This window comes from Chelonia mydas, chromosome 1 (assembly GCF_015237465.2).
Source record: "Chelonia mydas isolate rCheMyd1 chromosome 1, rCheMyd1.pri.v2, whole genome shotgun sequence".
NCBI classification, from domain to species: domain Eukaryota; kingdom Metazoa; phylum Chordata; order Testudines; family Cheloniidae; genus Chelonia; species Chelonia mydas.
Genome location: NC_057849.1, coordinates 35472178 through 35499306, shown reverse-complemented (window position 1 = coordinate 35499306; position 27129 = coordinate 35472178). Strand labels below are relative to the sequence as shown.

General features: G+C 39.3%; 1 protein-coding gene across 9 annotated transcripts in view; it reads right to left on the bottom strand.

Annotated features, from left to right (window-relative positions):
* The window catches only part of GRIA4 (glutamate ionotropic receptor AMPA type subunit 4), a 280562-nt gene that overhangs the window by 99893 nt on the left and 153540 nt on the right, over positions 1 to 27129 (bottom strand). For all 9 annotated transcript variants that reach the window (XR_006286035.1, XM_043529722.1, XM_007059674.4 and 6 more), the window contains one exon: positions 1371 to 1555. Coding sequence is in view for 8 of the 9 variants with exons in the window: in XM_043529722.1 (XP_043385657.1) it covers positions 1371 to 1555 (185 nt within the window). In the remaining variant the exon portion in view is untranslated. The remainder of the gene's footprint in view (positions 1 to 1370; positions 1556 to 27129) is intronic.

Genomic DNA, 27129 nt, shown 5'->3' with positions numbered 1-27129 from the left:
AATTCTTAGTTTCTTTCCCTCATGTTTCTGCTGTTAAAAGAATTAATCTGTAATGGTTTTCAGAAAAAAACTACTTTGCACATTTCTGAACCACAAATGGCAATATATATTTAACTGCCCATACCAGCATCTGCATCACTAAAGGTTTTTGCAATAAAAACTTTATAAACCTCTAATATATCTTTTGCAAAATAAAAAATAAATAAATAAGGAAATAAAATAAAGGAAGTAGCGCGATAAAACAGAATTTAGCACCACTAGATGGCATTCATTATCTGTAGTATTCACACAGTGGCAACAGATACTGAAAAGTGCACGTTCAGAGCATCAGCATAATATGTGGGTTTATGTGAGAGACAAAAAGAATATATTGCCTCAAGTTATTTTCCTATCACTTAGCAAAATGCTCCTTTCGAACTATTATTTTTTCCCGTCATTTAAGAAATAGCTCAGAGAGAGACAGTTATATGGCCAGATTCTCCAGATGAGAACGATAACATTTTAAGTCCACTTTGCACAGGTATAAATGGCTATACAAAGTACAAGGCAGTGGATAATCAAGCCCATAGTCTCTTTCCTTTACATAACTGCTGCCTTCGTTAACTAAGGAAGAACATGCCCTCCATCCCTTCTCCAAAAGATCACTTATTTCACTCTTTTCCATTTTCACAAATACTTTGTTATGGATAATAAAACTCCCATTTTAAATGTGTGTAATAATGATTTCAAGACCTTATACAGCTGGAAATATGTTGTCTATGATGTTTGGAGAACAATTAATAACCCTGGATAAACATAAGCAATTTCTTCATATAAAATTGGCATTTAAAATATATATTTTTAAAAATAGATGCACAGATTCTAATGCCAGAAGGGACCATTGTGATCATCTAGCCTGCCCTCCTGGGGAGTACAGGCCATAGGACCTCCCCAAAATAAATCCCTGAGCAGAGCTTTTAGAAAAACATTCCATCTAGATTTAAAAAATCCAATCTGAATTTAAGAAAAAAATGAAGATTGGGGGAGTCTTCTTGATCAACTTGGCAGCAGGGTGTTGTCCTGCCAGCCAAGAGACTTTGGTTCCAGACTCCCCAAGCATTGATATGTTAAAGCTCTGGGCTGATGTTTGAGCAGCGTGAGCACTGCCTGCTGTCTCAGATGTGGCTATTCACTCTGACCTGTCGGCTGCTGTGATGGAAGCTTAATATCAAAATGAAGATGGGGAGAAAGTGGAGATAAAATATTGGCCCCTGAATAAACCTTGGGGAAACCTTGTCTTGACTGGCAAAAATAAATGAAAGGTAAAGCTTAGAGGCTGTTCTTGTGGAACTATAGGAATGGGTTTACAGGGACATTAAAAGTTGTATTACCTGTTCTAAAAGATTCTGAAGCCTCTCTATTTCACAGTCTATTACAAATTTCTTTTCTTGTCTTCGATCCAGGTCTTCTAAAAGCCTCCTGTAGCTGGCATCATTAAAATTCTCCACACATATGGCACTGACTTGCCAGCTATTTTGTCCCGCTTTTTCCATAATAGCTTGAAGTATTGAGTAACCTAAAAGAAAAGGATACAATACACTAACAACACAATCTTTGCATTTTATTAATCATAACTGTTATTAATCAATATCAAATCCCTTAATGTATGGTCTAATAGAGAGGGGATTGGGAGGAGTCATAGCTCCTACGTCTAACTCTGCTACTGGCTACCTATGACTTCGGGCACAGCACTTAAACTATCTATAAATTTATTCATAATTGTTATTACAAGCATTTATATGATGTCCATCACTGTGATCCATGAATTGATAAATGGAGATGACACCGATCTAGCTCACAGGGAGGTTGTAAAGCTTAACCAGTGTATGTTTGTGAAGCGCTCTGAGGTCATTGAATGAAAAGTGCAAACCCCGCATGGAAGAGCAAGGGGTTAAAGACCAGCTCAGGGCGCAGGCAGTTCCACACAGACACACTGGCAAAGCCTGCACAGGCTGGAGGCAGGGCTTTGAAAAGGGGGGGTAGAGCAGTTCAGAGGCAGGCAGTGGAAGGGAGCAGATGGCTGCTCTGAGGGGGAAGTACTGCCCAGGAGTCATTGCCCAGGACCTGACAACACAGACCTATGAAAACCCACAAAGGAGAGGCAGGTGACGGAGTGTGCAGGTCAGGGAACTGATCGGAGTAATCTACTATGGGAAGCTGAAGGAAACTGGGGTAGGATGTGGTCTGGGAGAGGGAGTGGCTTAGAACCCCAAGGTGTTGGGTGTAGCTGCCCACCCTTGGGCACTGGACCGGAGCCAGTGGAGAGGGCGGGCCCGGGTTCCCTTATCCACTCCAAAACGTCAATACTAGAGCAAGAACCTTTCCCTAGTGTGAAGGGCCAGCTGGAAAAGACTGTAACTGTTCAAGGGCCCTGCTCCCTCAAACCCTCCTGCTAAAGGGGAGGACTGGAAACCCTTGGGGTGGGGGTGCTGAAGGAGAGGACTGTGCATCAACAGCAGACAACCTGCCAACCCCCACCTGATCCCTAAGGAGCACTGTTGGTCATGCACCTTCTACAGCAGTATAGAGATATTACAATTATAATGTCTCATTTGTCATATGCAAAGCCCACTAGCAGATGGGGACAGCCAGTATCTTTTTTCAGAACCATTTGCTTTTCCTTCATTCACCAGGGCAACTGAAGATTCTTAAAACACTGGGAGATTCCATCTAAAAGAGCAGAGATCCAACAACTCAAATCCAGAGTGGGTATTAAATCAGCATGGGGCTGCAAGTTGACATTGTGCTGCTGGAGATGTGATCATTCAGACCAGATATCCTGCCCAGCACCATAGCTATATTCTGATTTGGGTGGTTATATTTTACCTGCCTGAAATCCTCACTCTAGTTTCAGCTGGAAAAAGTATTCATTTCACCTCCTGAAAGCTAGTATGTAATGCTGCTGATGCAGAATGGATCCCTGCTCTATGAAGAGATGGCTGCATTTCATTGGTATGTAACTGATCCCTATATATACACTGTAGTTTACAATATGTTTTGGGATCCTTCTACAGGAAAGATACTATCTAAAGGCACTGATGGGTCTACCCATCCAAAGAACAGGAATATTCAAAAATTAAATTTTAGAAATAAATGAGTTTATAAATTGTCTATCATTATAAATCTATGAAATATTAGCAGACCCATAAATATACTATACACTTGTTTGCCTCTACATTACCTATAAGAACATCATTAATTCCTCATGATGTGGATGTCACAGGTGAAATCAGAGAGCTACTGTAAATCTAGGAGAAATTGTCTTTGGCATTACCTCTTGCACTCCTAATAGTCTAGGTGAATTCATATCAGATTGTTCCTATTCCAATGAAATCAAGCACCCATACTCAAAAATACGCAGATTATATAGTATCGTTTATAATTATTAGGTATTTCCCCCTCAAATACATAGGACATAATTGAGATTAAAGTACATAGCTTTTTGATGATGGAGATTACCTTAGTACACTTTATCACTGAGAACAAAACATTTATTTCCAAAAGATAAGTGAAGTCTGAGTTGATAAAAATACAAGTAAAATATATTTGCATTCTGCACAAAGGATTAAAGAATAATTTTCATTCCACAGGACCATTTCTAAAGAAATAGGTACACTAAGAAATATGTATGAATTAGACTACATGTCTGTATTTGAGATAATTTACTAAAGTAAATTACTTGATAGAATCACTAGTAAAAAATTTCTGTAACCAGGGTTCATTTTTAACCTGAAATCAGTTATTTTTCCACCAAAGAAGAATGAAGAATTCTTGTTAATTACTTCACAATTATTCTGCTCTTCCTGTTGCTACATTTACTCTTGCTTTTTTTTTGCCTGTAATTATCTTTTCAAATCATGCCTAGATTCTTTCCCAAGCATTGTATTTCTTGCCTCATTTCCTATACGTTTCCAGATATATCTTTTTATATGGAGCTGCATCATGACGTTCCCACCTCATTTATGGTGTAACTTTGAGTTTATCTTTGATATCAACACAGTCAACATTTATTTCATTCAGTTTGTCGACACAGACTAACATTTGCTTTGATTCAGAATGAATGCGTTTGAAATGGCAATTGATATCCTCTCACTCTTTTCTTATTAAGTTTGGACAACTTTATGAAGATGTGCTTTGATCAAGGCAGGAATTTCTCGCAGAACAGTGAATGACAACTACTAGCCAAACACTCAAGTTTTAATTCTACTGTGGATCAAGGTTTAGCTTCCCAAGTTTCGTTAGCAACTGCCTTCATTTAGGCATTTCAGAGTTGTATAGTTTCCTGTCTCTAGTTGGCAACCATGCTATATTTTCATGCCAATATGCCTTTCACATATAACACAACAAAGCTGAGCTGCTATCAGCTGGATGGAATACAAGTTCTCCATCTCAGAGAAGCTACTATTATATATTCAGGTCAAAATCATTTTGTATGGTATCCATGACATATCTGTGTATCTGTATAGGGAAAAATTATATAATTTAGCAGTCTGACAAGTCTGGAGTTTAAATGGGATGAACTGCAGGCATTTGCAGCCTCAGCTGGCATCAAACTTGGACATATTGAAGAGTATGCCTATTTGTCCAAAAAATAATTGGATGTACTGTTCAGAAAAAATGAACTCTATCCAGAGCTGCATAAATTCCAAATGACAAAAATTAAAATGACCACAGGGCAATCTCTACAAATTTAGGACTTGAACCTGGCATCTTTATTCAGGCAAAAATCACAAACTTCAGTAGATGTTTTGCCTGAGTAAGGACAGCTGGGTTGGATCTTATAGCTCTATGCTAAAAGGCATCTCTTTTTCGCTTCTCTATTTTTAGCTGTAACTTCCTTGTTTGTCTTAAATTATGCTACATAACTGTACAGTTCATTTTGTTGAGATGCTGTGACATGGATACAGTCAATTTTACATATTGTAGAATATTATTTGTTACACACACCAAAGACTTGTTTTTAAACATAACAATTAAGGCTGTTAAGTGACAATTTTAGCCAATCCGTGTGCTTCTAGGAGATGTTTCATTTTAGAAAATGCTTATGAAATAAGCAAATAAAGAAATGCAGGGGAACTTTCCCAGCACTGTACATACTAACTATCAGCTAACATACTAACTATCAGTCTAACTGCAGAATGATGCCTTTCTGGAAGATCTACTTTAGTCAAACTGAAATTATTGGGGTCCATGCAGGGATAACTGGGTCGATCATCTAATTGTCCCTTCTGGCTTTAAAAATCAATGAATCTATAAATAGTAACTAGTAAATTTAGTAGCAATACTGTTGACTAAAACCACTACTTTGGCCTTCCAAATGCAAAGAAAGCTTCCTTTTCCTTCTTCCGTGAGCTCATTCGGCTCTGAGAATGCTTCCTAAAAAGTCTGCCAGCTGCTTTCTGTAGGTCATTCCTGACATGTAGATGCAATTCACAATTGTTCAATGAATAGTAAAATCACTGCTACTTTGATGTTTTGAAACAAAAATGTATGCAGGGAATGGTTACAAAAAGAACACTCTAACATTTCAACCCAAGCTTTCTTTTTCATTTTACAGATAGGTGAAATTGTGGTATTTTAACAAACTAATGTTGCTTTTCAAAAAGATATCCTGGTCGCCAATGTTATCTGAAATAATTATGAAAATGGAGAGTCACTACATTATACTCCATTCCACCAGACAATTAAAGCTGAACACGCATATCATTATCATGTTCACAGATGGATCTGACCATTTTTAATGAGACTCCAATGAGGCACCTTGAAAATAAAAGAGTATTTTTTAATTGGGTTCTCCCCCTCCCATCCCTCTGGATTACATGGGGGGGTTTTCATTACAAATAATCCTATGCAGCAGCAACAAGTAAACAGATTTGATACGTGCCAAGTCTTGCAGGTTTTTTACAGAGAGAACAATATAATTTTCCTTAATAGAACATTTGATCTACCTTCTCAGGACAAGAATTGTATGGAAATGCTGCAGAGGGAGGAGATCATTATTATTTTAACATTTAAAGCTATGGTGCCGTCAGAGTAGTTCAAGTAAATCAGGGCCACATGGCCAACCCCAACTCTTCAAAAATTATGAGATTTTTAAAAATAACTGTCAGCTCTTTTCATTTGTCTTCTGTTGCTCTCTTGAGGCTTCACATTTTCAAAATTTTCTTTCCAATAATGAAGGCTAGAAACTTCCTTTGTCTTTGTTAGGAGAAAGCTGAGATTCTCACAAAGTCACATGAATCCAGGAGATGGGACTTTAAAGTAAGACACTAAATATTGTGAGAGTTAGCTACACTGCCACTCTCTTTAACTCTACTCTTCCCTCCCCTCAGGAAAAGGAGTGTGAAACAGGAATGTTAGTACAACAATCCTGCCACAAGATTCACCTGTGGACCCTATATAACAGCAATAAAAGTAACCATGGATGGAAGGGGATATACCTTCTTCACTCTTGGGAGGGATAGATTCTTTTCGCTTTTCCCCACCCTGGGAACTGGGAGACGATATTGTATGCTTCTACTCTTCCCCAAGTTACTGCATGATGGTGTCCAGGATACATACTTCCATGAACCTTTTTGGCCCTGCCTCACCTAGTTGGGAAAAGGGGTCTCTGTAAATACTGGTCTAAGAAAGAAGGATAGGGCCTGATGGCTCTAAAGCCCCATGTGTTTGGGCTGAACAAAGCAGCCCTGGAATCTCCAGACAGTAGCCAAGTCTACTGAGAGCCTATCAGGGTGTTATAATAATATTTTGTCCTTCATCATTGATACAGTAACTCCTAAATATTCTCTCTCACTATTTATTAACTCAGGCATCTAAAATATTCCTAGATGCCCAACCCATAAAATAAAATATGCATATAAATGACTGCTAATCCCACCCTGGCATATAAATATCCAGCAGCACAGAAGAATAAAATAAAATAAACCCAAAAATCCCTGCAAGTCTCAGCCCACCCCTCCTCAAAAGCCTGGGAAGAAAAGATTCTGTCCTCATAGGTAACCATAATACACAGATCACTTGCAACACATGCAATATATAGGAACCAGACTGAAGTGCTCTTCAGGGAACATCGTGTTCACTCCGATCAATGGCAATACGCAGAGTTCTGGGATACTTTGACATGGCTCCAATACAAGTGAAAAGAGCTCCCTTCATTGCAGTTTCCAACCAGCAATTTTTTTTCCAGGCAGACACTGTGGTAAGGGACACTACTAATCCTGGCTCTGTTCCAGAAATCACTTCGCTGTGGTAGGTCAGGAACAGAGCTGAATGAAAATGTTCAAGTTTCAAACACATTTTCTATCACAATTTTCAATTTTGACCAGAAAAGAGGGTGTGTGTGTGTGTGTTTGAGAGAGAGAGAGAGAGAGAGAGAAATTTGGCAAAATTTGTGATTTTGTTACACAGTTCTACCCAGGAGTGACTATAAGTGAACGCTGCAGTCAGTATATGCCTCTGTGATACAGAGCTGGGTGTGACACAGAATGCTGTGGTCTGGGCTGGGAACTCCTGTGTTCTAATAGTGACTCCGACTTGCTGTGTGGCCTTACAACTCAAAATTTCAAAAAATGAGCACTGACTGTGGGTCATCCTTCATTTTTGGATGGCCAGCCTGAGACACCTACCTATCTTCAGTTGGGCACTGAACAAAATGGAGACGCTCCACCAAAGTTTGTGGACATTTAAGCAGGGCCTGAATGAGTTCTCATCTGACATCTCGTGACACATTGGGGGAAAAGATTTCAGGAGCAGACTGTATTTGCATAGACACCCATACTCTGCCTAGGTGTTCAGCAGACAGAGCTGCTTTGCCAGCATGATCAACTTTGGCTGGTTTTGGGTTACAATTCACATTTGTATTGAATGCAGGAGTAATGAAATGTTGTTACTGTTATTGTGTGAGTAAAGGGCAGCAGAACTGTGCTTAGCCTGTCCTAATTGAGTGGGTCACCCTAAGCTGAACCTCACTTGCTAAGCAGGGAGTAGGGATGCCAAATCCCACTGAACAGGAGAGTGTGTGGGGATAGGTGACCTATGCAATGGTGTGGGCTCTGCCTAAAGAGTCCTAAATAGTATTTGATCCTCTCATCTCCTCCCCTCTCTAGTGTTTAAAGACAGAGCTGATTGGACTCAATTGAGAGATCTTGTTTGAGTTCAGTGTTACTAGAACTAAAATCACTGATGACAGATCTAGCAGCTAAACCTTAGACCTGGTGTAGGGAGAGAGTTGCAGCGAAAGGCCACGAAGAGGCAGTAGCACAGAGGTTCCCTGCTACCCAGTGAAATCACTAAGAGCTGGGCTAAGTGTGGAAACCTGAAAATGTGGCATCGCAGAAGTAGCAGCAAGCAGCAGAAATAACAGCAGCACTGAGTGAGCTGCAGAGGTGGTGGCTGCAGTGGAGGCATTGCTCGACATACACACATCTCCTTTTGGGGGTGCGGATGGGGGAACCAGTGAGAATGCATCTCTGAACTCTAGGTCTTTGCTGACTAAGGACAACCTCCTGTGAGTGGGGTACAGCAGAGGAACAGGGGAGTAGCATGTTAAAGGGACATTTGTTTGAACTTTCACACCACAAGATGGGTAACGGAAGCAAAGGACGCTGCCCAGCATACTGTGGGGTCGGTGTTTGCTTAGGGTCACATGCTTTTGCATGGGGTTGTGGTGTTTTCCCAGATTAATGCTGGGCTCCTTTTCCCTTTTAAATAAATGTTTTCTTTTATTATACACAGACTTAATGCTTGCTAGTGGGGAAGGGTTGCCTCTTAAAGACGCCAAGGGGTGGGGGGGCTAGCTGGTTCTGTTTTGTATTGTTAAGAGGAACGCCTAGATATTGAACCTGGCCCTGGTTGCTTCTGACTCCACCTGCCAGAAGGATTACAGACATTTTTGAAATTATTGGTCTTAACCTCTCTACTCACATCTCCTGTCTGCAAAATGTGGGATGTTCTTTTCTGAATATTAATTAGTTAATGTTTGCAATACATTTTGAAGATAAGTACCAAGTATTATTCCAGTGATGTGTCTATACTTTTATTGTAGCTCTTCTAACTTTTCTGTATGTATGTATCCTAGCTAGCAAAAAGGGCAGCAAGGGAGCATCCCACCAGCATCCCTCTCTGTCCCCAGTGGACCTCTGCTGGGATTTCTGGAGTTCCAGCAGCTCCCTCACATTCAACAGCAGTAACAGTCTTCTGGGGGCACCATTGGACAAGTCCTCTTCAGGCAGCATTACCAGCAGCAGGGGCATCCTCTCTCAGCTGCTAACAGCCAGATAATTTAGTCAACAGCCTTCATTCTCCTGATGCCTTTAAACTCCACACATTTACTACACCACTCTCTTGGCATTAGGCACCGTTATACTTAACCCTGACTGGTCATCTGTGTTTCCACTGCCACTGTTTGATTATCTCACCATTTGATTCTCTTCAAATGGTGTCATTTCATTTCATCCAGGCAATCTGCACTTGTCTTTTCCCTCCTCACTTTCACACTCCATCCTCCTCTTCTGCTCCCCTCGCCCCAGCCCTTAACTGCACTTCAGCATCAACCCATTTCTCATGCTCTCTCCTCTCCTATGCTCCCATCTCATCCACCCCATTACCTAAGTTCACAAATTCAGGAATACAAAACAAAAAGTTAAAGGCATTTAGAACAAACACATTCCTGAAAAAAGGCAGCGAAGCTATCAGCATTCAAATATAACAAATGTATGTACTCACTTAAACTTGTTGGTTTTGTCAAACTTGTCCGTCCTTCTCTCACTCACTCCATTTCCTAAATATAGTTATTGCTGTGAAGTGACTTGATGCCTCTGGGCAGCCACAATGAAGAATTGAAGCAGAAAAACTGACATGAGGTTTGTTGTTGACACAAAAAGCAGCCAGAGGAAGCTATTTGCAGCATCCAACAAGTCTGATCGGTCCTACAAAACCCAGGAAGTATGCTATCTATTTTTGTGCGCCATCTATTGGTATACAACTAACCAGTTCCATATATACCAACACAACACATTCCTCAGGTCTCGCATCATGTTTAATTTAAACATAGCCTCCTGTGCTAGATCCATGCTGGTGAACCTGTGCACCCACCTGAAACCACACTGAACAATGTAGGATCTGTGTGGGCCTGAGTGCCCATCTGCACAGGTCTGATTGCAGGGGGTTGAGCCCATAGATGTGTAAGCTTTCCCAAGCAGGTCCCAAGTCTCATTTGTCATTTAAAATGCCATGCACATTTATGGCACTGTACCAAGAACAGAACAATGATTAATGCTTGTTTCTTATAGGAATATATTTACTTCCATAAAAAATAAATGTGTCTTAGCCCACGACTTCCCTAATTTTATTTATTAAAATTTAAACATAAAATAAAATCTAATGTCTAACTCTGCTAGATTATGTCAGAATAAATGAAAGAGATCACTAAGATATGTGCCTTGCCTATCATTCTATTGGACTGCACATTGTTGGAGAGGGATATTTAAAAAAAAAATGTTCCAGTAATCAATTTCATCTCTTAAGAGTTACAGCTTCCTTTCCAGTAGTTTCAGTTCACACAGTTTTATGCTTTTGCTTTGAATTTCTGTACATACAATCCCAAAACTTCAGGCAAAGCCAGTGAGATTTGTAAGATCTATCAAAAAGCTGGATTTTTTTGGTGGTTTCAGGCCAGTTTGCATATCTTTGTGTATCACTCTTCGCTCTATAATAATAAATATTGAATACTAATACAGAGCTCTTATGTAGCACTCTTCATCAGTAGATCTCAAAACGCTTTACAAAGAGGGTAAGTATCATAATGGCCTGACCCAACACTTCCAAATTTGCAAGAAATTTGGCTTCAGGTCCAAACTTCATGTCTCAGGCCCACTGCTAATTCCTTCCTTTTTCTGTTTGCAGTCTCTTTGTATGATGGAGCAACACTTGTCAGTGTTCCATTACATATGCAAAATGAGCTTCACCAGTAGTCCAGAGCCAAACTTTGTGTTCTGCTTTTTCCCGAGTTTCATAGGATTCCTGTACTCACAGTTTCATGTACAGTAGGTGCACCTGCTTTTCCTGGGGAGAACTTACAGCAACAATAAAATGCTATCCATATACAGCAGCCACAGTTTTTTTTTTTAAAAAGGTTTCAATGAAACTACAGAACATAGTAGGATATTCCCTTACAAGCCCTTCAGTGAGTTTGTTCAAACCGTGGCTTGGGCTACTCTGCAGCAAGAATTCATGATCAAAGATTCAGACAATGTCAGTTCCTGTTTGCACTGCAGCTGCTCTGCAGCAAGCTCTTCTCTCTTTTTTTTACATTTCAGAGGCTGCTAACATTCATGGGAAATGTACTGTGAAGGTGAGTTATCAATCTACCAAGTGATAAAGGTTAGGGAAAACTTGAGAGGATCCAGTCGAGAGACCCTGTGTTGAAGGCACTCGGATTGTTTTCCATATGCTCTTTATTTTCACCTCTCCGATGTCATTATCTTTTCCCACTTCAGTAAGTTTTGGCTTCTAACTAAAGCTATAAGATCAAAGTACCTTACCTTCTTCTACAGCTAGCAGATGTGGTGAGCAAATCGCCAGAGTATACTTGTAGGTAAATGAGAAGAACACCCAATTTATGTACTTAGTGTTGCAAATACTGATTTTGCCATCAGTATGTATCAGTACCAGCTATGGCTGTGTCTTAGTTTTGTTGAATTTTTGCATTCATGTCTGGGACAATTTCTTTATTTCTCTTATAACAGGGTAATAATTGCAATTATAACTTTGTATAAATAACTTTCAAAAAGACTATGTTATAGAATGTTGACATTCTAGAATTAGGGTTCCCTGTGCAGCCATAATTCAGCCCCCTTGTGTGTGTATACATTATGATACAGTCTTTAGTTACATGATCACATATTATTTTTTCCCACAGGAAACTTGCCTCATTTAGTGCACAGGCAGGACTGCGCTCTGGAATGAATCAACATTGTGTACTGGATAAGGCTGTTGACTGTAGGGCCCTTGCCTCACTCATTGCAGAAAGTTATAAGAAAACAGGGTCTTAAAACAGAAAGTATCAGGCAAGCTTAACTATGGGCATCATTCTCTGTGCCCATAGTTACATACCTACATAACTCCTAGTATATGCAAAAATGTAAAATACAAGAACAATCTTAAGGTTGTAAAGTCAGGCACTCAAGTTACAAAATACCAATATAAGGCTGCCCCCAAAACTTTAATTCCACATGTTTGTGAGTATACATTATGATACAGTATGTAATTACATGGCCAAATACAATTTTTTCAACAGAATTCTATTCCTTCCCAGTAATATATATTCCTATAACCCATTTAACCATTTTGTTGAACTTTAAATTTTTGGTTACAGTCCAGATCTCTCAGAGTTGCCTACACTCAATATTTAACTTTAAAAAACTCCACACATGACATCTCCTTGAAAGAGAGACTAAGAAGAATTGGACACTATGGTCACAATATGGTCACCTCTTGATTAAAATAATGTTAAACATGGTAAAGCCTGTAAACTGCCAAACGAGGGCATGTACATGAGTAAATATTTGAGTAAATATATGAGTAAATATTTGTAGGACTTGGGCCTAAATTAGTGAAGTGACCTGATTCCCACAATTCTCCTCTGCTAGAGAGAAAGCAAATAGGTTGTGAAGCTTTTAGGGTAGGAAGAGGAGTATTGATAAAGGGGAGAATAGGAACTCTTTCAGGTTCCAGGTTGGTTTCATAAAAACTCCAGGGAACAGTGGGGACAGGAAAATAAGACACATGAATATCTGAACCACTTTCCCTTCCAAAAAATACAGAAGGAGGAAACTTCAGAGATGAATATTTATGAAATTTTCTCTTTTGGTCATTATTTACAAAGTCTTTCAGTGTGAGCAAAGGCAGCCAATTTATACATTTTGAGTAAATCGTGTAAATACCTAACTTCTACTAGAATAAGGCAATTATTTTATGTAAGTATGTAACAAGGTATCCATTAAATACTGCACTGATAGAGCTCTACGATGTTCTTGGTTGGATTTGTGAAGGATTTACCACAATGCAGGACAAATTGCCAATTTCATTTTACACATTTATATTTCTTAAAATTCTCTGCACCTACAATTCTAAATTTGTAATTTTTAAAGGTTAAATCAGAAATAAACAAGATGTGGAATCCTAGTTTTAGATAGGATAGCAGAAACAGTCATTCACCTTTTAAATCAACAGTACCTCTGTGTAATTGTTTTGCAGTTTGAATCCAAAGAATAATATGGATATTGGATTGTATATATCACAAAAGCAGTTCCAAATGAACATGGCACACAATACTAACGAACTATTAGCTTGGTACATTCAACACACCAAAGTTTGTACTGTAAATAATGATAACTTGTGTCTATATTTTATATAGGTAGACACAACAGCTCGTTTAAATTGATTTGGAAGTGAGGTTAGGAAAGGTTACTTTTATGCTTCTCCTACAGCAAAGGAGTAGAAGCACATATTTTTCTTGTGATTATTCTGGTGAAGGGATTTGCATACAATTACTGTGACAATTTCAGTTCCTAGCAGGAACAAACACAGGAGGAAGTAAGTACTCGCCATATGATTAGACTAATTTATTATGTCCCACCGAGGCAAGCTATATTCAAAGTAATCATAAACTCATGTTCAGGCTTTGGTAGAGTGAATATATTTAATTGGCCCATATTAACTTTCAGGTGTAGGAACTGACATTTAGGAGAAAATATGGAAATGTGTATAACAGCTGAAGAATACATAACAGGTGAAGGCAAAGTTAACAGGTGAAGAATACAGACATTAAGAACTGGGATTAATGTGAAAGAAAAGAAACCAAGATGGAGATTACAGTAAGAAATAGGGAATAATTTCCACCAAGCTATTCCTGATACCAATGGATTGTTGATCTTGACTCTGCTAAGTTTTAATTGACCTCAGTCTTAAATGTTTGGAAAAGACTCCACTGATTAATCAGTAACTGATCCAAAGATGATATGGGCATGGTGTTTCATTGTATTATGATCCTTACACAGACCCTCCCCACTGGTCTATCCAATTCTCTTCCACCTATACATAGCTTTCCCTCCCCCGTCTATTCCCCCATGACCTATGCTACTCTTTCTATAGCATTTTTCCCCCCAGAAATACTTTCCATTGCTAGAAGATTTGGCGTACTTTCTCATTTTTTTTTAACAGCTGGCATTCTCTCTAGTGCTGCTGCCTGCCTCCACACTAACCATACACATAGGAGAACTAGAGAGAATGCCAGCTGTTGAAATAAACCAGAGGAAGTACATCAAACCTTCTAGCAATGGAACTTATTTCTGAAAAAACAAACAAACCAACCAACAAAAAAATCACACCAAGAACTGAGGGCAACACTCCCTTCCATGACCCAAGTGAGGGGAGAAGAAAAGTACTGAAAAATACTAGCCACCAATCCCCTCAGCTGCACTCGTGCTCAGCTCTGAGGCCTCTGTGTAGCATGCTGGACTCTTCCTTCCTGACATGGACCCAGTAAAGTGGTAGGGCTGAGGTTTCAGGCATCTCCTTTAACACACATGTCCAGGGTATCTGGGAGCTGGCTAGAAGAGATGACTAAAGAGCCCAAATGAAAAGCACTGACTCTAACAGGGTGTAAATGCTCCCATGTAAGGGAAATCTGAGGTGGATTTAAATATGTAAGAGTCCATGACTACTCAACAAGTGTAAAAGCCCTTTATAATGCTTACAGCAGAATTCCATACAATTTTTGGTACAAATAGAAGTTCACAGGATGTATAGTGGTCTCAGTAGCACCAATACAAAACCAAAGTAATGCCACTGAAATTACTGGGGTTACTCCAGATTTGCCCTGGTATAAGAGATTAAAATCATAGCATAATTTGTTTTAGTCAATAATTTATCATTTGTTAGGATGCCATTAAATTCCCCCTTGAATGACCCATGCGCCCCCGCCCCCAATGAACTTGTGTCAGGAATAGCATTCTGTATAATTATTGCTCAAAAACTGCTGTGAGAAATTGCTTCCTAATGATATTTTTCATTTCTATTTTGGCTTCTGCTCTCTTTGCCCTTTTCAGTGTGAGGGATGAGAAATTTTTTTATGAAAGAATATCTTAAACACTATAAATTACCTCTCCTGGCCATTTTTCTCAAGAGAAACAGTGTAGATTTGAATCTTCTAGTCTGCTTAACACTGAGAGGCAAATGTTATTACATGGGCACCAATCAATGCTTCAGGGCAGATTCTCTGTGAGAGGCGCAAAGTAAGCAGACACCACCTCCAGGTCCCTGCCTGGGGATTCCCCAGGAGTGTCAGACTGACCTCCAGATGAGCTCTGTGTAATCTTGAAAGCATGTCTTTTTCACCAATAGAGGTTGGTACAATAAAACGTATTGTCTCACCCACCTTGCCTCTCTAATTCACCCTGTAGTCATACAGCTGGCATATTCGCCACTCCCTGCAGGTCCTAATGCAGGGGGCCTGCTGGGTGGAGGGGGGAGGGGTGAAGATACTGTCATGTACTATGCTCCAGCTGTCCCAGCTGATATATGGGCCATTGCTGGTGTCAGTTAATAGCCCTCAAGGAATGGGGCAGGAAATGGGTATGAAATAGAGGCGAGACAGGGTGTGGCCAGTGCATATATCCTTAATCATAATCCAGAGAACAAAACAGTGTGCCTAGAAGCCTGTCTTAGGAATTGCAGTTATTCCTATTACCCTCTAGGAGTTGGTGCCAATTTGATAGTGCTTAAAGTGTGATTCTACTCTGGGAAGTGAGTATGTAGAAATGACACCTTTTTACATAACAGATGAGAGCCAATATAGCTAATAAGAGGGAGTCAGAGGGATTCTATTTCTTCTTGTGAATCATCAACTCTGAATTGTCTACTAAATTCTGATTACAGGGTTACTTGATTATTTGAGCTTGCAGGGCTGGCCAATAGGGGGAAAAAAACCCAAATTGTTTTACTTTTAAATTTAGGACAGTTGATCTAGAAGACTCTGAGAGAGAATTAATATGGAGAATTAATGCCATGCCATTTTTGCAATCAGTTTTCAGAGTAGAACTGCGCTCAAAGAGCTGTATGTAGAAGAAATTGATAGGAGGGTGAGCCAGGTGCTCCAGCCACTGACACTGAAATGGCCCAAGGCTGACTAGAAAACTATCTTTCTCAGCCAGCTGCTCAATGCCTTGTGAGGTATGCTAGGCACAATGCACTTGCTGGCACACCAACCTACCGTACTGCACCTCTCAGTTTATTTCACATTACTGGTTTGTCAGTAACAAAGCATCCAATGCTCAGCAGCTATAACTGTGGCTAACCACTGCTCTCAGTTAGCCCTCATATGCAACTCTTTGTGCAAAATCCTCTTTGTAAATGGTTGAACATATGCTGAATGCTAAGTAGTTGCACTTAAGCTCCCAGCTTTCTTTCTGGAGCCCACATGATCAAACCTTAAAAGGAAAAGGCATTGGTCTTTAACACAGGACAATGTTAATTATACCACCAAGGACAGAAATAATTCTTCTGAAAAAGTAAATAAACTAGTGAATTTTGGCCCAATGTTCAGTGCTAACAGAGATCAAATTACAGAAGCACTGGGTGTATAAGACCAGAATCTATAGCCTGTAACACATCTGAAATGTTCAATATATTCTTTTCTTTAATCTAGCATTAAAATCAAGTAAGTAAGTAAGGAATTTACTATCTATTATACCGTATACATATAACAGAATAACTGAAGACCACATGAACACAAGGGATGGTGGGACAAAGATATAGATCAGTACGATAACAAAAGAAGTGAAACTTGAGGGAACACTTTATGTTTATTTGAGATGTTTTGTGAGTGTGAACTTCAGGTGCAATCATCTGAGTTATGATTCTAAATTTGTCCCTGGTGTCACACCCAAATGATTTCAGCTGAGTTACCTCAGGGATGAATTTGACCCATGTCCTGTGTCATCATTTGAGCTGCCATGTTGTGACTCCAGTAAAAACATTCATGGCAGGATAAGAGGAGATTCCTCCTTAGCTTAATTTAATACAGTAGATGTACTGTATTCATTAGTGGAAAACGTTCTACAAAAATCTGTCTGTACCTACATTTAACATACTATTGATGATGGCATCTTGACATGTATATCATTGAATGAACACATAAAAACCTCTCAGTTTCTTAATTTAAGAACATATTCTGTCAAGAAAAATGGGGTTGTAATTATTTGATAAAATGTTTCTTTTAGGTTTTATCTCTATTTGAAAATAATGTTAATATTCACTATTCAACTTTCCTCTCTATGGTAATTTAAATGAATAAGTCAATTTTTAGCAGAAGAGTCTTCTGAAGAGTGTTAATTCATTTTCATGATCAAAAAGGTTAGTATGAGCCTGAGACAACTATCAAGAAATATGAAATGTATGAAATATGTCTGTACAGAATATCTTGTGATAGGGAGCTTGGTTAAAATTTTATAATCCTACTAAGCAGTAATTTTTATTTATATATACATAATTACAGTAGTGTCCAGAGGCCTCATTGTGCCAAGTGCTGTCCAAACACGTCCAAAGAAACAGCCCTCACCCAGAAGACCTTGCAATCCTGCTGTATCCAAAAAGAAGGGTCAGAAACAATTGTCAAGGGATAATGCCATATTTTAAAAGCAATTTTTCCATATTTATGCATTATCTTAAAAATAAGACAATAATTTCAATCATAGAATATCAGGGTCGGAAGGGACCTCAGGAGGTCATCTAGTCCAACCCCCTGCAGGACCAATCCCCAACTAAATCATCCCAGCCAGGCCTTTGTCAAGCCTGACCTTAAAAATATCTAAGGAAGGAGACTCCACCACCTCCCTAGGTAATGCATTCCAGTGTTTCACCACCCTCCTAGTGAAAAAGTTTTTCCTAATATCCAACCTAAACCTCCCCCACTGCAACTTGAGACCATTACTCCTTGTTCTGTCATCAGCTACCATTTGTTTTTAAAAGTATGGCTATAGATATACTCAAGTAGAGTTAGTCATTCAAAAACGGAGGTTCAAAAGCAGGCCCAAAAGAAGACAGTAAAGGAATAAAAAGAAATTTTTACAGCACAGTTGTGTCACTAATTAACTGGATATTGTGCTTTGGCATTTCTTTTGCAGTAGTGGAGATGGGAAAGTGCATAGAACACATTCTAGATAGTGATATTCATTGAACAGTAAGAGAAAAATATAAATATTGCTTTGAGTTAGTATTAGTTGTGAATTATAGGACAAGTCCTGTTTGCATTACTCTTCAAAGTACTCCCATTGACATCAATGTGAGCAGGATTTGGTCCCATATTTGAACTGCGACAAAATTAACATTTAGGAAAGAGCATTTCATTCACAGGCTCCTTAAAGCACTGATTGGATTTGACGTTTTAAAAAATGATTGCTGTGCTGCTAGAAGAAGTTACTGGTCGTGGTTTACAGGCTCTGATTCCACACTTAAGCATATATGTCACCGGCTTCAGCCTGACTACTCACATGCTTGTGCTAAGGGGTTTTGCTGAATCAGAGCCATCATGTCGAAGAATTTATACTATGGGTATTTATTGGTGTCCACTGCTTAAGCCACTGTTTAAACCCAGGGGGGGATGATTTTCACTAGAAAATAAAAATTCCAGTCTCTCTCTGTTAATGTATCCCTGTATTTCTGCAGTAGATGCTCTCCGACTTTACTTATACCATGTTAAAAATGTCTGTTTAGCTTTCGAAGACAGAGCTCCAGCAGAAATGCAATATGCCACCATCTCCAATTCTTGGTTAACTGTATGTGAAAGACAAACTCCAGTTTTACAATTTCTGTCCCTTTCTGTACTTTGCTCATCTCTGGCCATGGGTTATTACTACACTCACAGTGCATGTGTTGGGGTTTCTTAAGAATGCAAGCTTAATAAATTATGTGATCTATTAGCAGCATGATGATACATTGCCTGCCACTATATTTTTATTGGTCCTAATTGTTTAATTCATCAGCTGTTTTATACCACAGGATATAGATATTGTGATTTTAGATCATATTTACTAAGTGGAGTGAAAGGCAAATTTACTATCCAGGCACAAAGTATTTTCTCTTTCCCACAATGCTCAAGCTACAAAAGAGCATGGGGTAAGAAGATACATGTGCTTTCTGAGATCTGCTTCTAATATTTATATAGTCAGACCAAAAGTAAGTAGGTGTTGGTGACGATGCTTCTGGTCATCTCAATTTTGAGGATGACATTGACAATCAGAGTTTGTACTAATGACTCCATAGACCAATTGGGAAGACCAACGTTCACCGCACTGGCCACTGAGCCATTTGCCCACTTGTGCTGACTGAGCTGCACATTGTTTCTGTGCCTGGTGCTGTGCTTCCAGGTGCCCCATGTGATTATTCTCAAGTTGTGGACACCCACCCTTACGGTGTGGTGCCATGCAATATGATCAGTCACCAGTTGCTCAGAGGTCAAGTCAAAAAATGTTAGTTTTGTGCAGATTTTGTTTCAAAATGTCTTCAAAATGTTTTACCTGACCTCCAGGCTTATGACGGCTACAGCTTAAAGGCATTGGGAAGGGCAGTGAGGTATATGAGTTAAGGTTGGTGTGGATGTGGATGTTGGACTGTGTGTGCAATTCCTTGTTTCTGTTTTTAATGATTGTGCTGATAACTTGTGTTGCTCCAGCACCAGATCAGAAAATAACTCACTTAACCCATCAGGGAGCTTTTAGGTATAACAAGGTGGCTTATACACCCTAACTTTTCTGAAATATGTTCACCCCAGTACTCACACAGAAGGCTGAAGACCTTCAGATGAGTCTGTTGATCAGCAAGCCTCTAACATTTGAAGTTGCAGGGAAATAACAAAGCTGCTCCACCTCCCCAGTTCTCTCTCCACTGAATCTGGAGAGAGCTGAGTGATAGAAACTAACAAAGGGCCAGCTGGCTCATCCAGCCAAGCCTTAGTTATCCATGCCAAATTATCACACATTAAAGAGTAAGCGTAGTTTCCTCAGTGTGGGGCTAAGGGCTGTATATGCTCCAAATCCATTCCTGGTTAAAACACAGTTATCTCCTAACCTGGACACAAACATGGCTCCAAATTGTACCAGAGACTGGCGTTTACCTGTAATGTGGAATGAGGCTAAAACCTTAGTCTGACTAAAGCTAATTTTTCCCCCAGAAACATTTGTATTTCATTTTTAGATTTCCCAACACTAACTTTCCCCTGCATATGATTCATATCCACTTTTACAAATTCTGGATGGTCACAACATTTCAGCTGTGATGTACTGATCATATGCTTTGGAGGAGCATTGCATATATTTTGCTATCATGCCTTAGAACGGTCAAACTGCAGCTTTTTGTTTTCTCAATAAACAGTGTTTCAAAAAATGAATATTTCAAATATAACCGAACACTGTATCGAATACATACCTCAGATTTCCCACTAGAATTTCTGATATTTTGATGTTTAATTTTCATATTACCAGTATGCTAATTTTATTTCCAGACAGGTAAGAATGACACAGGTAGGCGTATATAAACATATCCAGTAAGGAGAGCTAGCAAAAGCTGTCATTGATGATCCTCAGTCACTTACAAGTCTATCTCAGACACAGTCAATGTTTTTGCATAAAGGAAGTTTGAAAAGAACCTCTTGCAGTCATAAACACTGCAGAACATTTACCAGGGAGAAGTTAGAATTCATTAAGGCTAACTTGCACCAAACTGACATTTAAACATTCAGTTTGAATAGGCAAGTTTTTTTGTTGGTACAGTAACTTGCTCCAGGCTCGCATGTCTACTGAAACCCCGGGGGCATTGAACTTGTGGTCTCATGCCACTCAACACTGGTAGCAAAAAAGGTCTTTATGCTGCAAGACAGTAACACTCAAATCTGAAAGCCACACTGTTCTTTAAATAACAATTTTTATATTTTATGGCACATTTCTCCCCAAAAGCCACGTTTTCCATTGCACTGCATCTTCAGTCCTCCAAAGGCTTTATGTCCTGCAGAATGATTAAAATGCCAACATCTTTTACACACAGACAACTACAGATATTCTGCCCCCGTGTATTTAAGATGCATAATTAAAACGTAGTAATATACCAAATATTCCTATACGCTGAGACTGCCAATACCTTTCTTGGGATTTCCATCAACATTCTCAAAAGGCTCACTGGCAAGCTGTTTTTGTACAATAGCCATAATCACAGAAGGCAGCTGAGCAACACCAATTCCTATAAACATTGTGGGTCAAGTTAGTTGGCAATTTAAATGGTGGTGTAAGTGACATGTGGGGCATAAACTAATCAAGAGGCAGGTGTAAATCCCTGTAAGTGGACATAAGTACTGGATTGTGCACTAATTTAACATTCAGTGGGTGTGCAAAATGATTGTTTCTGACATGCCCTGGGGGCACAAGAGTGAGTATAGTAAAAAAAAAAAAACAACCAAACAACTCACCGGAGAGTGTGAGAAAAAGTAAGTCCATCCCACATATACACACCTTCCTGTGAGTTGCTTTTCCTGTTTTACTCTCTCCTCTGCTCCCTCGGTGTCCATGTTACACATATGGTGGATGCTTACTGAACGCCAAGTTGGTGAAATTTCCAGTACTTTAGTGCACTCACAAGCATTTATAGTTGTTCTCTGAACAACTTACATGCACAAATAATTTGCAGTGTCATTTGCATCACTAATTAAACTGGCACAGAGACTTACGTAGGAGTTGTACCAACTTGCATTGGATTCAGATTTGGCCTAGTTGCCCAATACTAAGGTCTGATTGGTAAGTTGGGTCTTTCTTATAATGTCATAATTATGCATCAGAAGAAGAGGAAAACCAATGGCTACGAGCTGCTGCTGAAAGGGCATCTTGGAGCAGGGTAGTAAGGGGAGCAGGGGAGCCAACAGTCCAAGGAAATCAACAAAAAGACAAATCACTTGGAAAGAAATGTTCAGAATAGTAGCAGAGAACAGATTTACCACAGTGTATTACTCCAATTTTATGCTGGTGCCACTCCATTGAAAACAACTGAAATGATTAAAACCTGCAAAGTAGCAGTGGTGTAAAACTGGAGTAATAGGGTGGTGAATGAGCCTAAAGGTATTTATAGTGTTTTCTACACTACAGCATATATATATTTATTTTTGTATCCCTCTAGTATGACCTGTTTTTTCACCACGGAAGGATGCATTGCATGCAGTCCTACCAAAAATGATTTTTAAAAATCAAGGAATAAAATTCAGAAACTGTAATCCAACAGCAGTGGTTCATACAGACTGTGATCAAACTGGCTATTGGTAAAATTCCATGGGGGCTCGATGGCATTGGCCATTAGCATCATAGCAAACCTGAAGCATGCACCAATATCCTAACCAATGCTCAACTTATTCCTATAATATTCTGCTGAAGTATTTTTATATTTAAAAAACTGGAAAAGGGACCCACAAATACTAACTATATCCACCAAAATATAAAGTAACGAGGAGCATACACAATAGACCAAAAGGAAGTAATCTTACATTCTAAACATATGTTATTTGAAGATTTGAAGATAGTAAGGAAAAGTCTCACTAAATAGTACATCTACTAATTTCTAATGGCTCCCCAGACCATTGATTTTAAACTCACTCCAAGGCTGAGAACAAGTGTTGGCTCAAGACTGAAGCAATCAAGTTCAAAGACATTCCTGATAATCATATAAAACTGTGACTGTTGCTCATTATGTGGGCCTGGTACCTTATGCTGACTTAAAACATCTTTCTATTTTTCAAAGACCTATTGTTGTTCTTGAATACATTTAAAAGAGCCGAATTATGAAAAAAGCATGAAACATTTTTGTGCTACTTTATCTTCACGTGATTTCAAACAAAACAGAACATTTTATCTGGTGTCGTTTTCTTGTAATTTGACTAACATTTAGGGCCTGATTCTGACATCCTTATGCACTTTTGTCTGATTTTGCAACTGATAGCATGTGAGCAGTATGCTGCATCCACGCGGAGCCCCACTGACTTCTATGGAGTTCCACGTGGGCAGACTTTTCCTCAAGCAGAGCTCCACTGAAGTCAATGGGGCTCCACACAGTCTTCCCACAAATATATTATCAATGGCAGAGTCTGGACCTAAGCGTGGAACCTTTCCCCATGAACAGTCCCAGTGAAACCTTCAAGTCTGAGGCCTCTCTTTTGACTGAGCTCAGTCAAACTCCACTCCGCTCACCACTGTATATGACAACTGGGATTCAAAGTGATGCAAGCAGGTAATGCGCACTGCATCCCCCAACATCCTCATATGGAGCAAGCGGTTCTCCAGCTGAAAAACAAGTCACATAGCTAGGAAAAATTTCTTAAAGGGGCCTTTCCCTGCTTCTTCGGAATCTAACACCCACCTCTTTATCCCCATCCAAAACACGATGATGAGAAGAGAGAAAGTCCACCTGACTGGGCTACTTGGGGATCAGGAATGGAAGAATGTAACCCCAGCAATCCAAGGTAATAAAACAAATGGAAAAAGAACTCCTGTCCCATAGTCCAGGGTAGAATCTGCCCATCTCCTTACTCAAAAAGGTCACATACTGGAGTTACTCTACCTCTAGAGTGGAACAGAGAAATCCCCTTTAATCAGTGAAGTCATAAAATAGCAGAGAGAAGGAGAGGCAGAATGGAAGTGGCAGTCTGCTGATTTTCAGACGTTCACCTCTCCACACAAGAACCTGGAATCCAGTGGAATTCTTGTCTTATAGCAGCCTGGTCTTTCCTTTATCTAGGTGGGCCTGCAATACAGCCACTGAAAAAAAAGTGGAATCATGAAGACTATGTTGGATAAAGCTTACACTTGTGCTAGACTCCATTTGGAATATTCAGATTAAAACTTGCAAACGTTTAAAAAAAATGGAACAAAATTGATAAAAAGAGGTAACTGTAAAACATCATATGTTAATATTTTGTATTATTATGTTATCATGAATACTAGTTTGCACCATTTTCATCCAAGGATCTCATTATTGTTACTATTAATTTGTTAAGCACCAATCAGTGTTTGACACAGAACAGTAAATGTGATGCAGTATCGTCCAAAGAGGGTGTATAATACACGGAAGAAAGAGAATATAGATACAATATACCAGGAAGCAGAAAATGTCAAAATGATGTGTAGGATTAAATTCAGCCCTATCACGGATCTATTGGAGCTGTAATGAGCTAGAACTAGGGGCAATCAGGCTCTGGTAGACTGCAGCCATTATTCCAGCCCATAAAAGGAAGAAGTTGCTGAGTAGGGGCTTCACCCTGGCTTCATGTTGGGAAATAGCTTCCATCCTTCAGCCCCCACCTGGATAAAACCCAATGGCTTTAGACTGTGTCTGTGCGGAGTGAATTTCACTCAATTTCCTTTCTTGCTGGATTATTGTTGAAAGGCTTCATTGAAAAATTGTGTTTTGAGTAGAGATTGGAATGAAGAGAAGATGCGCAGTTAGAGGGTACTAACAGCAGTAATCATCTTTGTTATTGTCTCTTTCAGCAACTGATGCAGCTGGAGCCTCACCTTCAATTTAGGGGGTGAAATTTGCATTTTGCCATTACTTTCAATAGGGCCTGCAATTTCCTCCTAGGATGTTTAACTCATAGTGTAGTCCTAAAACTGCCTACAGTAAATAGGACTACAACAGATAGTTTCAAACACCCACATGCAGAGCTTTAAAAATGGCAGCAACAAACTAAAGACCCAGGGGTCAATTTAAATTTTTAATACAGTAATTAGTATTTGTGGCTGGCATGTCACCTGTGAGAGAAAAATGAATAATGCAGCTACTAAATGTTTGTATAACCCATATTCCAAATCCAAAAAAATATTTATATTTTAGGATTATCACCATTTAAACAAACAAACCCAAACCCTTCCCCCTGCTTAATTGTGTTGCCAGTCACAAACACCCCAACTCAGTAAGGTAGATAGAGATACTACAGAATGTACATTGGCACATCCATATACTCACACCATCCCTTGTAGAACCACCTGAAGTATTAGCCAATATCTTCCTCATCACCTTCCTTATCATCACCAGTGACGATCATTCTGGCACCTCCCAAGGACTACATCTCCTTTTCCTACTGCCCCTAGGCTGGGATGCCACTTTTATAATATGTTTTGCTGACGCCACTAGGTTTGATTCATATTCAGCAGGGGATTTTTCCCCTTCTCCTTATTTGTATTTCCTCACCTTATTGATGTTGGGGTGTCTTTTTCCTATAGGTCAGCATATCAATTATCTCAACTTACTATCACGTACGTCAATTTGTTACCATGGCCCTTTTGTGATTAGGTACCACATTTGTTATTTCCGTCATAACTGGTTATTTTGGTTCTTTCCAAGTTCCAAGTTGTGGTGTACCTGCTAAGTTTAAAAGGGTATGAACTTAGGAAAGCCCCTATGCCAGCCTGCTTTAACACATTCTCTATGTTAAAGGTCGCAGCCATACATGGACCTTATGCTTTAGCTCATCACCATCTATCTAGATGAAAGGTCCCAAACATATATATGCTGACTTTGCCTTAGCTCACCACACAGGATGTGGCCTGCAGGTCCCTTGTGTGACAAAATATACTCTAATATAAACCTATAAACCTATTTTAATAAAACAAATAATCCAACCCATAAGAAAACAAGAAACTTATAAGAAAAGATATATAGGCAAACAAGCAGGCTAGCCTTAGATATATCTCATGTACCTGTTATGTACATCAGTTCATTGCCAGGACACTTCTGTGGTTGACTCATGTACCTGTGGCCAGAACTTCCCCTTAAATTCTATTTTCAGCTTCCCAAATACTTGGGGTTTTCCATTGGGTCGTTTATCTGTGCGAAGTTTATCTGTTCAAAGTCCATAGGCCTTATGCTAATTTGCTGAAGCTAATGTCTTACAGGATACAGGCCTGTAGGTTTCTTGCATTACTGCTGAATATAATGCAAAGCAGAATATAATACAAACCAGTAAATATAATAAAGGCAAGCTAGCCCACTGGACTATAGTAGCAGTGAATAGAACAAAGGCAAACTAGCCCACTGGGCTACAATTGCAAAGCATTTATTTGTAGTAAGTTTGGGGAAAAATCCAACAATTTAAACATGCTATCAAGTACTTAAGCATCTTAACATGGCTGAGTGTGTGAGTCTCATGAGATAATCATATCCTATGGTACCTTGAAGCAAATAGGGTAGCCAGGCAGACTCCGTACTCCAGAGATGTGATTATCTCATGAGAGCCACACTCTCCTCAGAGTTGTCTTACTGCTGTTTGAAAAATTCCTAATATATAGGGAAAACGGAGTTTGAAGAGGAAGAAAAAGGAAATTCACAGCTTAAAGGCAGAACAGTAGCTTCAGAGGAGCTGCACGATTCACACCCACTAATTTTCCACACTTTAGAATATTTACTAACCAGCCAAATTAATGCTGAAAAAAATCCATTGATACAATACAATATTTTGAAAAATTCATGCCTACCTACATAGAAAATATTTCCAATTCCCACTCAGGCTTCCTTCTGTTTAATAAAGCCCCCAAACGCCCCATTTTTACAAATATAAAGGAGGGAAATACCACTTTTTTCTTTTTTAGACAGTGTTTAATTAGGAGCTAAACTGTTAAAATAACGTTTAAAGGGCAGGTATTTAAAAGCATATCTACTATAGTCAATGTGCCTGATCTACACTTGTTAAATCTAACATATAGCTGGTTCACGTGCTAAGAATCAAATCCTGCAGGCCCTGGCTCAGGTCTGAGACTCAGCAGCAGTTCTGCTGCACTGCGGAGGGTGATGCAGAAGGGACACCCTTTTTATTTGCAGAAGCCCACATCTTCAAGGGCTCTCTGTGTGTTCACACATTTGACAGTATCTGCTAGAGTCAGTGGATTCTTACCCTACCATATGAATCTTCAGAATTCTGATCCAGATCATGTGAGTAGTAAGGTGACCCTAACTTATGTCAATGAAATTTCTGGATGAGATAAGGATGGAAGGATCTTGGGGTTA